The sequence below is a fragment of the Anopheles moucheti genome, chromosome 2 (genome assembly GCF_943734755.1).
Source record: "Anopheles moucheti chromosome 2, idAnoMoucSN_F20_07, whole genome shotgun sequence".
Classification (NCBI taxonomy): domain Eukaryota; kingdom Metazoa; phylum Arthropoda; class Insecta; order Diptera; family Culicidae; genus Anopheles; species Anopheles moucheti.
Window position 1 is genome coordinate 8,621,720 of NC_069140.1, and position 11,124 is coordinate 8,632,843.

At 49.3% G+C, this 11,124-nt stretch overlaps 2 protein-coding genes across 2 annotated transcripts; one reads left to right on the forward strand and one right to left on the reverse strand.

Moving 5' to 3' along the window:
• The first annotated feature begins 351 nt into the window (after positions 1–351).
• On the forward strand, positions 352–7,895 carry LOC128297353 (uncharacterized). The gene is made up of 7 exons (XM_053032980.1): positions 352–899; positions 973–5,304; positions 5,378–5,506; positions 5,580–5,701; positions 6,055–6,151; positions 6,225–6,397; positions 6,481–7,895. The coding sequence occupies exons 1-7, from the start codon at positions 579–581 to the stop codon at positions 6,656–6,658; spliced, it is 5,352 nt and encodes a 1,783-aa protein (XP_052888940.1). The 5' UTR covers positions 352–578; the 3' UTR covers positions 6,659–7,895.
• Positions 7,896–7,991: 96 nt separating this feature from the next.
• Positions 7,992–10,451, reverse strand: LOC128307333 (putative tricarboxylate transport protein, mitochondrial). The gene is made up of 2 exons (XM_053045118.1): positions 9,909–10,451; positions 7,992–9,827 (listed from the first exon to the last, which is right to left on the reverse strand). The coding sequence occupies exons 1-2, from the start codon at positions 10,265–10,267 to the stop codon at positions 9,200–9,202; spliced, it is 987 nt and encodes a 328-aa protein (XP_052901078.1). The 5' UTR covers positions 10,268–10,451; the 3' UTR covers positions 7,992–9,199.
• Positions 10,452–11,124: the final 673 nt, after the last annotated feature.

Consider the following 11,124-nt stretch of genomic DNA (forward strand, 5'->3'; position numbering starts at 1 on the left):
ACGACCACCACCACCCCCTCTTTTGCTGAACACATAGTGCTTCGTGACTAATATCTACTAGCTGGGGGGAAAGGGTCACCGTGTGGATGTGGTCTCTGACCGAAAGTTCCTAATTGTGACCGTTCGACTAGAAGGCGTTCGTCTGTACGCTTGCATATCCGTTCCCCGCGGGTGAGCACTCAGGATCGCGAACGGAAAATTGACATCGAAACAGATCAAAGTAAGCCAGCTACACCGTATCGTTCCCTAGTGCGTACCGTAGTGCGCACACGGACGCGTATGCGATGGGTTCAATGTTTTTGTTTTGATTATTGCATGCGGCTGGTTTTGGGCAACACCTGAGCCATTGGAATGCTGTAGCAACAGTTTCAATAGTTCCCTTTCCGGGAGGGGGGACTCGTCGCAGTGTTCGAGGGGGGCAGTGTTTGCGTGAGTGTATGTGCGTTGATCGATCAGTGAAAAGGACATTCGACGCAACTAGCAATAGAGATTGCGTTAATAACAGCTGTAATACGTGAGTCCCGGGCTCCGGGTTTGCTGGGTTGGTGTTCCCATCTGAACTAAATCTGGGGTAAGCTATGAGTTCTCACCGTCCGCTACCGCACGGTCATGGTTCGACAGTGCCACCTGCAGCAATGATCGAGCGTAGCGGCGGTGTCAGTGTGGTGGTAAACCCCCGGTTCGAGGCCGACAAGCAAGCTTGGGAGGATGCGATCCGGGGGTACACCGGGAACGATCCTCTCGATCTGTGGTTCAACTACATCACCTGGTACGAGCAGAATCAATCATTCGATCGGGCGAACAATCTGCGCTCGATCGTGGAAAAGTGTTTGCTGCTGTATCAGGACACGGAGGGCTACAAACAGGACACGCGTATGGTAAAAATATGGATGAAATACGTAAGTAGCATCGCAATTGGTATAAAACAGGCAAGAATGGGTAAACATTTCGGCTTCCGTTTTTTATTTGTAGACCAATATGCAGCAATCGCCCGCCAGCTTCTACCAAATGATGTACAAGAAAAACATTGGCACACAGTGCGCCAGCTTCTACATCGGTTGGGCCGACAGTGCGTACAAGCAGGCCGAATCGATCTACAACCTCGGCATCGAGATGAAGGCACAACCGATCGAAGAGTTGCACGAAGCGCAACGAATCCACCGTCTGTACAATGAGACTCTTGCGAAGAAACGTTCCGCTAGTACGATGGCCGAACAGCAGCAGCAGCATCATCAAATCGGATCGCAAAGTCCACCACAGAAGCGGTTAAAACAGGAACCAAGCTACCAAAATCAGGTGGCAGCGACAGCATCGTCACATTCGCACGGCACAAATGGAGCAGTAATTGCCGAAGGACCGAACGGGACGTCCACGCTGGGAACGTATGCAAATCAGCAGCAGCATGGTTTCTATCATCAACAGAAAACCTCGGTGCAGCCGGGAAGCTATTACCTGCCGGGCAATCCTTCCAATGGTACTTACTTCAGTAGCAACGGCCAGGAAGAACCATACCAGCAAGCCAATTCATACACGTCCGGCGAAACTGGAACACCTCCCGTACCTGTGTCCGCTTCTTCCCATACCCACCATCGCCCCGATCAGCATCAGACTCCGAACGAAGCAAGTTATCGAGCTGTATCAACGAGCGGTGGTCAGCAACGAGCTGAACTCGTCGAACAGCAAGCACCACCACCACCACCACCAGACCATCGGACAGAGGACGAAACTACGACGCTGGAATATCGACCATCTCCGGATGAAAGCATTATCGAATGTAATCTCAACAACTCAGCGTACGTGATCTCTTCCTCCTTGAGCTACGTGTACGATGATCCCGATCTCGCGCAGTACACGGTCGCAGAAGAGGTCCGTCCCGTACCGGAAGCTACCAACCGATCGGAACCGCCACCGGTCGCAAACGATTCCGCGTACGATAGTGATGCAATATGCTTGCCGGCAAATTTTGTCCGCGAAGCGAAATCTAACCACGAAACCTGGGATGTGCCGTTGTGCCTGGAAGAGCCGTACGATCCGAACCGGCGGTGCTGCTATCCGAAACATCTGGTCTACCCGGATCTGCATGCCGAACGGCCGACGATGGAGTTTTCACTGGAAGAGATCCGTGCGAAACGGTGGCTTGAGCGTAAACGTCAGCAGGAGCAGCAGTTGCGTCAGCAGCAGGAAGAGGAGGAAGCACACAGACGAGCAAAGATCGCCCAGCTCGAGAAGGAAAAACAGATGCGTCAGATGCAGCAAATTAAATATCAGCAGCAACAACAACAGCAACAGCAACAGCAGCAACGGGTATATCCTTCTCAGCAGTACACGAATGCCGCCGGTGGACATATGTCGCAAGCAATGCAAACGCAACCAAACAGCTACCATACGCATCAGATGCGCCAGGGATCGATACAGCACACGAGCAATTTCTATCATCAGCAGCAGCAGCAACCTTACCATGGTTACAGCAATGGTTACCCAGCAACAACTGCACAGATGCAGTCACACCATAGCTATCAGCAAGCGAATGTATCAGGATCGGTGATACAGAACCATCATCACCATCCGCATCACCATCATCATCATCCGCCGCAGCAACAGCAACATCATCATGGTGCGGGATCACACCATCCGCATCACTCACCAGTGCCAACGACTCACATGCATTCGCCATCTGCTGCTCCAGTACAACCGTACGGGCAACACACGCAGCATCAGTACGCGCAGGTTAATCATGGGCATCTTCATTCACCGCAACCTTACCACCAACATCAGCATCCGCAGCAGCAACCGCACCATGTGCCGTACGAGAGTTACAATCACAACAGCTATTCGCCGGCCCAGCAAGCACAACAGCAGCCAACGCCTCCCCAGCAGGAAGTACCTTCTCAACGGACGTATCAGAATATGACGAACGTTCTATCCCCGTATGGGTATAACAGTCCGGTACAGCATATTTCCGCGCAGGAAGCGATTGCTTCACGGCCTAACACTCACTACGCAATGGCGCCGCAAACGCCACCGAGCCATCAGGTATATCCGCAATCTCCCGGACATCAGCATCCGCAGCATCACACTCACCAGCAACCGCAGCATCATCAGCAGCATCCACAGATGGTCGGTATGGGTGTGTCGCCGCAGCAACAATCGACAAGAGGACATGCGGTACTGCCACCACCACATCATCAGCAACAATCGCCCCATCAGGAGCAGGGCCATAATCATCATCATCATCAGTACACCTCATTACAGTACAATGCGAACGAGCAGCAACCGCAAACGAAACCGTATGGCGCCGTACCTGTACCGGCAGGATATGCCCAGCAGCAGCATGGTCCAGCTGGTTCAGCTAAACATAACGCTGCACCATCGCACAGCTATAGGCAAGGAACAGCGATATCAGAATTGCAGGAGCCACAGCCCGCTGTCAACGGTATGACGAGTGGGTCGTATGTGAATGCGCAAGGGCACATGCACTTACAGCAACAGCACCACCACCACCACCAACAGCAGCAGCAGCAGCAGCAACAACAACAGGACACTCAACAACAGCAGCAGCTGCAGAATCCCCACACCATTAACAATAACCATGGCAAGTACAACGCAAACTGTGATGATTTCGAGGAACAAATAGAAGCGTCCACGATACGCTTTTCCACGCCGGCAGAGAACGGTACCAGCCGAAAGCAGACGATTACGATCAAGTTTAAGAAGGAGAAAACGGGCCTCTCGTCGTCACTGGCCGGGGTGGATTCACCCTCGCCAACGGGTGCGGGCGATGGACCGGCAACCGTTCACTCCCAACCATCGACCATCGGTGGTTCGGCTGAGGAGCAGATTGAACAACAGACACCGCCCACCACCGGCACACCGATGGATGAAAAGCCGAAGAAGCACAAAAAACACACCAAAGCCCGACCGGACCCGATGCGGCCCAGTGGGGTAGGATCGGACGGAGGGCCGGTGGGTGGTAGTAAAGCGAAGTCAGCATCCAAAGCGAAACACTCCAAAAAGAAGCAATCGTTGGCGGTGGTCGAACAATCGCAGGACCATGTGGACGATGCGAACCTGCTGCTATCGTTCTCGCGGCCGGAAAAGGACGAAGATTCCTGTCTGTCGATTCAGTCCCAAACGGATGCATCTTCCGTTGGGTCGAAAAAGAAGAAAAAATCCAAACGTTCCAAATCGGCCGCTAAGGAAAAGAGGCCAAAGCAGCATCATCGGTACGATCTGGATGAGAATTGTCGTGTGCAGGTGGAGGACGACGAGGAAGATGTTGGACCGGTGCGAAGGAACGGTGTGCGCCGTCGTGTTGGTGTTTTGGATGATGAATATTCGGAGACGACGGTAGGCGGTTATGAGGGTGCCGATGGGGATGAGGAGGAGGAAGATGATGATGGAGTGCAGGATCAATACTACGAGGTGGACGAGGAGGAAGAAGACGACCAAGAGAACGGAGTGGAGGACGAGGAGGAGGAGGAGGAGGAGGACGACGACGAGGGAGAGGATGATGAGGAGGAGGAAGAGTATTACGGCGAGGAGGAAACAAGCCGTGAGACAACCCGTCGGCGACCGATCGGTAGTGGGCGAAGCGAATTGAAGCGCATCATCCGACCGGATGAGGACGATTCGTCCTACCAGTCGAACTCTGAGTTCAACACGTCCTTCAGCAACATTTCCTTCGCCGGTGACAATAGCAATGGGCCGTTCCATTACGGTGGTGGCAGCAACTGTTCGACACCGGTCCGCCGTACGCAAACGTCCGGCGGTGGTGGATTCTCTAAAACATCCACCCCGGTCGGTACGTTCCGGTACCTTCGGAAGCAGGAAACGAATCTGTCGAACCTTGGACAGAACGAAGACTCGATGAACTCGACCGTGGTCGAGAGCAGCTTTTTCCAGGCGGGCGAACACGACGAGGAAGCGCGTCGGCGCCGTCTGGAGAAGGCACTCGGTACGATCGAAACCCACCTCGGCCGACCGTTTGTTGATCCGTTCAATGGGGAGCTGTGCCGTGCGTTTCTCACGAAGGTGGACTTTCCGTCGCGGAACCGTGACCCGGCCGATAACTATCACCTGTCCAATGCGAACCTGCCGAAGTTGTTGAAGGGCCAGACGGCGAACCTCGGGGGCACTGGGTACAGCATCGAGAAGGAAGTGGGTCGCGGTTCGTATGGATCGGTGTTTCGTGCGGTCAACACCCAGACTGGGGCAGTGGTGGCGATCAAGTACCAGAAGCCGGCCAACACGTGGGAGCTTTACATCTGTACGGAGGTGAAAAAACGACTGACTAATCTTAAGATGGTACGTATATGATTTCTGCGATCTTTCAGGATCTTTCTATGAATGTAAACGTTTGGGTTTTTTTCTTTTTTAGTTGCCCGGCTTTATGGATATCAGTGCGGCAGTAATTGCACCGAACGCGAGTGTACTTGTGTCCGAGTTTTCACAGTACGGTTCCCTGCTTGACATCAACAATAAGATTCGGACCGCAGCCACAAGAAAGGTAGCGGATCGAATGATCTGATTGCACGCGCTGATCTATTAATCCATTTGTTGTACTTTGCACTGATCGACAGGTGATGCATGAATCTCTCGTGATGCACTTCAGCTGCCAGATACTTTCGATCGTAGAGTATCTGCACGCTTGTAACATAATCCACGCGGACATCAAGCCGGACAACTTTCTGCTGATGAAAATGTAAGCTAGTTGTAATTTTGTCTTAATGTTGTTCCCAGATATTTGCTCCATTTCCATGCTCATGACGAGCTTTGTGAGTTGTGCGATAAATGCCCTATCGTGAAATTAATTAGATTCGTCAAATTCACAGATATTGAATCAAACGCTTCACTTTCGATATTTCGCAGAGCTAAATAATAGGTCCAAGTTTTCCATCCATGCCCATTTTTTTTAGATTTTCTTGCAATTCTTAAACGATCTAGTTCAATTCCGTAGAAGACCGTTGCAGACAAGATACTGTAGAAGGAACAGGGAAACTATAATCGATTGATTTCGTTCAACTGCTAACGCTCTGTCTCGTTCGATCCTTACAGACCATCCCGCGATCTGGAAGAACCAACACTACGTTTGATCGATTTTGGCTGTGCCATCGATATGAACTTTTTCGAACCAAAGCGCCAGTTTAAAAAGGTAAGCAATTTTACCCTTCGGAATCTACTTTACAACAATTCACCATTTCACGTTCCTCCCTTTGCGATCACAGGTTATTCAAACGGATGGATTCACGTGTATTGAAATGCAGGAAGGACGCCCATGGTCCTTCCAGACCGATCTCTTTTGTGTGGCCGGTACGATCCACGTAATGCTGTTCGGCGAGTACATGCAGCTGGTGAAGAAGTACGAAAGCGGTTGGGACATCAAGCAGAAGCTGCCCAGGTTGGTTGCGTGTGTGTGTGTGTGCATTGTAGGCCGGTAAACAATAGTTAAGACAATTTTGCACTTGCTTCTATGTGCTGCAGGTATCTGAAGAAGCACGTCTGGACGGAAGTGTTCCAGAAGCTGCTCAACATCAAGGACATCGACCACATGCCTAGTCTGCCCGATCTCCGACGGCTCATCAACGAGGAAGCGTACAAGATGGACTCCGAGCTGGCGACGCACATTCGTTCGCTGTCGAATCTTCTAAAAAGCCGATAGAGCTGCACGCCCGTGTTTGTTAGCTGTTTGTTATCGATATCGCTAGGGGGATACGCATGCGAACTGCTACCGTTCTGTAGTGTGATGCTGTCAAGCACCGGGGAATCTTGTTTTTTTTTCTTCTCTGTGACGGCGCTTGTTCAAGGCGAGAAGTATTAGTAAGCTATACATTGTAAATTGTTAATAGTAGTCGGTTAAGAACTTCTTCCATCCAACCGCAACCCGATGAACGTGGATAGGAGCGATGTAGTATATTCCAAAGATTAATTTGAATTATTGTTGTACATTATCATTTTGCGTAGCCTGCTAATTGTTTCCCGCCCAACGAGTGCGTTAGTGCGTCTAGAGGCGCCGATCATTATACACCTTCTGCAACAGAGATCGGTTTATTTATCATTTAGTCCATTTAGAGTACGATGCACATGAACGTTTCGTTATACGTTCGCGTTTTGCTGCACCTTAGCAGAATTATTTGAACTCTTTCTCCCATAGGCGTCCCTAGTCTTGAATTTTCCCTTCAGTTGTGTATACGGCTGGTGTGGGTGCATCCGCACCACACCCGATCGGCTTATATCTCCTTAGTGAAGCATTAGTTCGCGTTAAACTTTCGTTCTTGGTTGTAAATAATTTATGCGAAAATAGACTGGCGGCAGCAGTAGTAGTGGTAGGGTAGTGCGAAGTAGTAACACCCGGGAGTTGAAAAAGGGAGGCAGAACATAAGCGCCTAGACTGAACGCATATACACACCGTTGCCATCGTTTTGCTGCAGGCTGCATCTTCCGAATCTAACCTGCGTTATCCTGCTTCATATACCTTGCCGCCGTCATCCTGTCAAACAGAATCCTTCGTTTGGCAAGATATTGACTGACTTTCACAGAGAACTGATGGCGCATTCACGTGCGTGTGTGTGTGTATGCAAAAGAGAGTGTATTTGGTGTGCGTGTGTCGGGTTGTTTCTTTTTTCCTGTGTTTGGTGTGTAATCTGAATGTACACATGTCTCTCCGCGCGCACGGTTGGGTATCGGAAGGCGCGTAAAGGAACGTTACTGTATACTACTACTACTAACTGGTACGAACGATAACGCTCATAAAGGGAAAGCCGCAGTAGAAGGATACATAATTAGGTTGAATAAAAACGAGTGATAATGTTGCAGAGTAGCTAAAGGGAGCATAAACAAAACTACTAAGAGAGAATTATATAGCACGACGAAAGATTAAACTGAAAATAAATGGAACAAATCGGAAAAAGTAATCAACACACGCGATTCGGATTTTTACTACCACAGTGCGCCGAAAAGAAATGTCTCTCCAGCATGCATGTCCTTTTGTGGGTAAATTTATGCCACTCGTTACGGTCTTAATTTTATTTCCTGCAAACTGTCACAATCTAAACACGCTTGCCTCTACAGAATAAAACAAAAAAAAACCCTCTAAGGTTACACGTTACGACATTGTATATAGATATATGTATACATATATATAAGTGTATATAAATACGAGTCAGGAAATGTTTCGTTTTTTAGTTTGTTTGTTCGTTCGTTTACTAACGCGCATTAGACAAGCCAACAACAAGCAGCCAACATGTTGGGGCGTGTTACACCAATAATAGATTAATTGTCAGAAACCAAATTTAATGCCACATTAATAAGAAATGAATTCCCCACATCGTTTTGGTTGGCTTACGTGGGGACACAAGCACAGTGAACAGATAACACACAAAAAAAGACGATGCGGAATGCATGCGATGCTTAAAACATGAAGCCTTAAATAATCATTTTAAAGTACTTTGTTGCTTCTCGAACATCCACGTCCATCACGCATAGTGAAGAATAATTAAGCAAAGAAGTTAGAGAGAGAGAAATAGAAAAAAAAGACTTGAACACGGAAATGGCTGTTTTACAGTTATTGCCGTGATCTGCCGTGGTCAATTTTTGATGTTGATTTTCAATGCTCCTTAAAGGAGATCCATCCCCCCCCCGCCCGCCCAAAACAGACTGACGGGACTCGTTTGGCTCGTCTGCTTGCATCTCATCATTAAGCTTATTTTGTTCTTTGCGCACCAATTTGGGGGTTTTGTTGTGATGGGGACGACTTCTGACACGTGTTTAACAGTGGTGAGGACGATGTGCATCCCTACTATATAAAGCCCCCTAACAATTGTGCTGTGCAGCTAGTAGAGTCCCCAATGAGGTGTGTTTCAGCGCCTCGCGAAAACCTACTTCGTGCATCGTCAACGTCTAATAGGAAACGTGTTGGGAGCACATTAAGACTCCCATCTAATTCGACTCTCTAACATCTTGCCCTACACTAATAACCTTATAATCCCTGAATGTACTCCGGAATGTCGTTTTGCTGCCCGTTTTTGTGTTGCAATGTTTTCCCCCAGAAAATGCCTATTATCGAGGGTACATTCCAAGCTTTCGCTTTGCACTTAACTACTTTAACCTTCGGCTGCACTTTCGTCGTATGAAGCTTTCGCAAGGGAAATTGATCTGAAGCGGGAACGTGCTATTCAACAAACCAGTTCCGGGTTGCATTCTTCTAGTGCCAGAACTTGTTGAACAGATCCATGAAGGAGTCGTAAATCATGAACGTAATTGCCACGTCCAGACAGACCCGGCTCAAACGCGGCACGGTACCCTTGTAGAACGCCATCGGTCCCTCGTTCTTCCAGATCTGCAGCGCACAGTCCGCCGTGTTCTTGTACTTGGCCGCCTCGAGACCCTGCATGCGCGTCTTCACCACATCGATCGGCGTGTTGCCGAACACGGAGGCAGCTCCGGCCACGGCACCAAACGCACCGACCACCATCTTCGGCACCGGCTTGGACGGGTCGTCACCCTTGTAAAGGTCCTTCAGCGATTCCATCACGTAGAATCGGATCGCTTGGTTCGAGCCCTGCTTCAGTATGGTCGCTGTCAGGCCCTTGTACACCCCGGACAGACCCTCCTGGCGCACAATCAGACCGACACCGTGGAAGAAACCCTTGTACTTGGGTGTCGCACTACGCTGATCGTTGATGAACTTCACCTTGACCGTCTCCATGGGCGTTACGGCAAGGATGGCTTCGGCCACACCCGCGCCCAAACCTGCGAGCAGCTTGCCGGACGTGCTCAGCTGTCCATTCGTGTCCATCAGTCGTCCCTTCAGGCTTTCGAACGCTCCAAACCTAAAACGAAACGTACAAAAATGCACCCATGGTAAGCTTTTCGGAGCTGTTTCATTCGGAACGGTGTAACGCCGCACTTACCGGACAGCCGATTTCGGGATGGAACCGTACAGCAGTACGCTCAGCCCACGATACAGCCCCAGCACACCGTTCGTCTTGACCGTCTTCTTCACACAATCCATAATACCGTTGTACTGCTTGGTCGCACCCTTCTCGTCCAGCTGCAGCTGCGTTTTCACGTACTCGGTCGGGAAGGTGATGCAAATTTCGATACCGCCCGTTATGCCACCGGCCACGATGCCCTTTAGCCCCTTGGCACCGGGGGCAGCGGCAGCCGCACCGTGCTGTTCCATCCATGGCCGACCACCGAAAGGGTTGCGAAATTGACTAGAATGTTTGTTCGGTTGAACGAAAGCGGACAGTACACCTAACCGATCCATCGTGAGGGTCTTCTGCACTCTATCACAAAACAGGCCAGGCCAGGAATGTTGATGCGGTTTAACCAGTTGATCAGGCACGTGGCACGTTTCTATGGCAGCAAAGTATGTGTGTGTGTGTGTGTGTGTGCTTCAAATGACTTTCTTTTGGGTCGATGAGTTCCGGATGGTTCTGCTGATTAGCGTGGAGTACTAAAATGAAAGAAAAAGTATAATTTTTGTTAGAAACCTGGTAGTTTATTCTTTTCACAGCCTCAAAACGACTCAAGGCACGTCACCTAGCAACCGAATGGTTTGGAGATGTAGTAACAATAAGACTAGACAGTCAATGTATGACGGATATCATCTAGTAGACCATGCAGATCGTAGGTCGTAGGAGGCCTGACAGAATTACAGTAGCTAAGAATACTGTCTCCATCCAGTTCTTCCGGAGTACTCTAGGGCCTTTACTATGTGATCAACACTGGACCGGACTAAACAAATGTAGGAAATACTATTCTACACATTCTAACTCCAACATTACAATCTCGTAAGAACAAAGTCTCGTCCAATGGAGTATCGTTAAGAAGTGGAAGGCTTTGATAACTTAGACGATTGTGATGCTGAAACATTAATCTCTTATATCCAAGTAGCTACATAGAATCGCAAGTTACGCTAGACCAAATTCTAATATTAATTTAATTAAGGGCTGAACCAACCACACGAAATATATCCATCGTCTACGGAGATTTTGAGGAATTTATTCTAGGCATACTGTCCTCTTTCGTTCTGGGCTATCAGCGACTTGAATTTCCCAAGATCCCAGAATAGTTAGTCCTAACTTATATGGATTTGGTATATGCTTCTATAGACAACTTAAC

Bases quoted from the DNA above. Each gene is read 5' to 3' on its own strand.
- LOC128297353 (XM_053032980.1), top strand. From the start codon at position 579: ATGAGTTCTCACCGTCCGCTACCGCACGGTCATGGTTCGACAGTGCCA. The intron at 5,702-6,054 runs GTAAGCTAGTTG...CGATCCTTACAG, and splicing joins AACTTTCTGCTGATGAAAAT to ACCATCCCGCGATCTGGAAG. The intron at 6,152-6,224 runs GTAAGCAATTTT...TTGCGATCACAG, and splicing joins CAAAGCGCCAGTTTAAAAAG to GTTATTCAAACGGATGGATT.
- LOC128307333 (XM_053045118.1), bottom strand. From the start codon at position 10,267: ATGGATCGGTTAGGTGTACTGTCCGCTTTCGTTCAACCGAACAAACAT. The intron at 9,828-9,908 runs GTAAGTGCGGCG...GTTTCGTTTTAG, and splicing joins ATCCCGAAATCGGCTGTCCG to GTTTGGAGCGTTCGAAAGCC.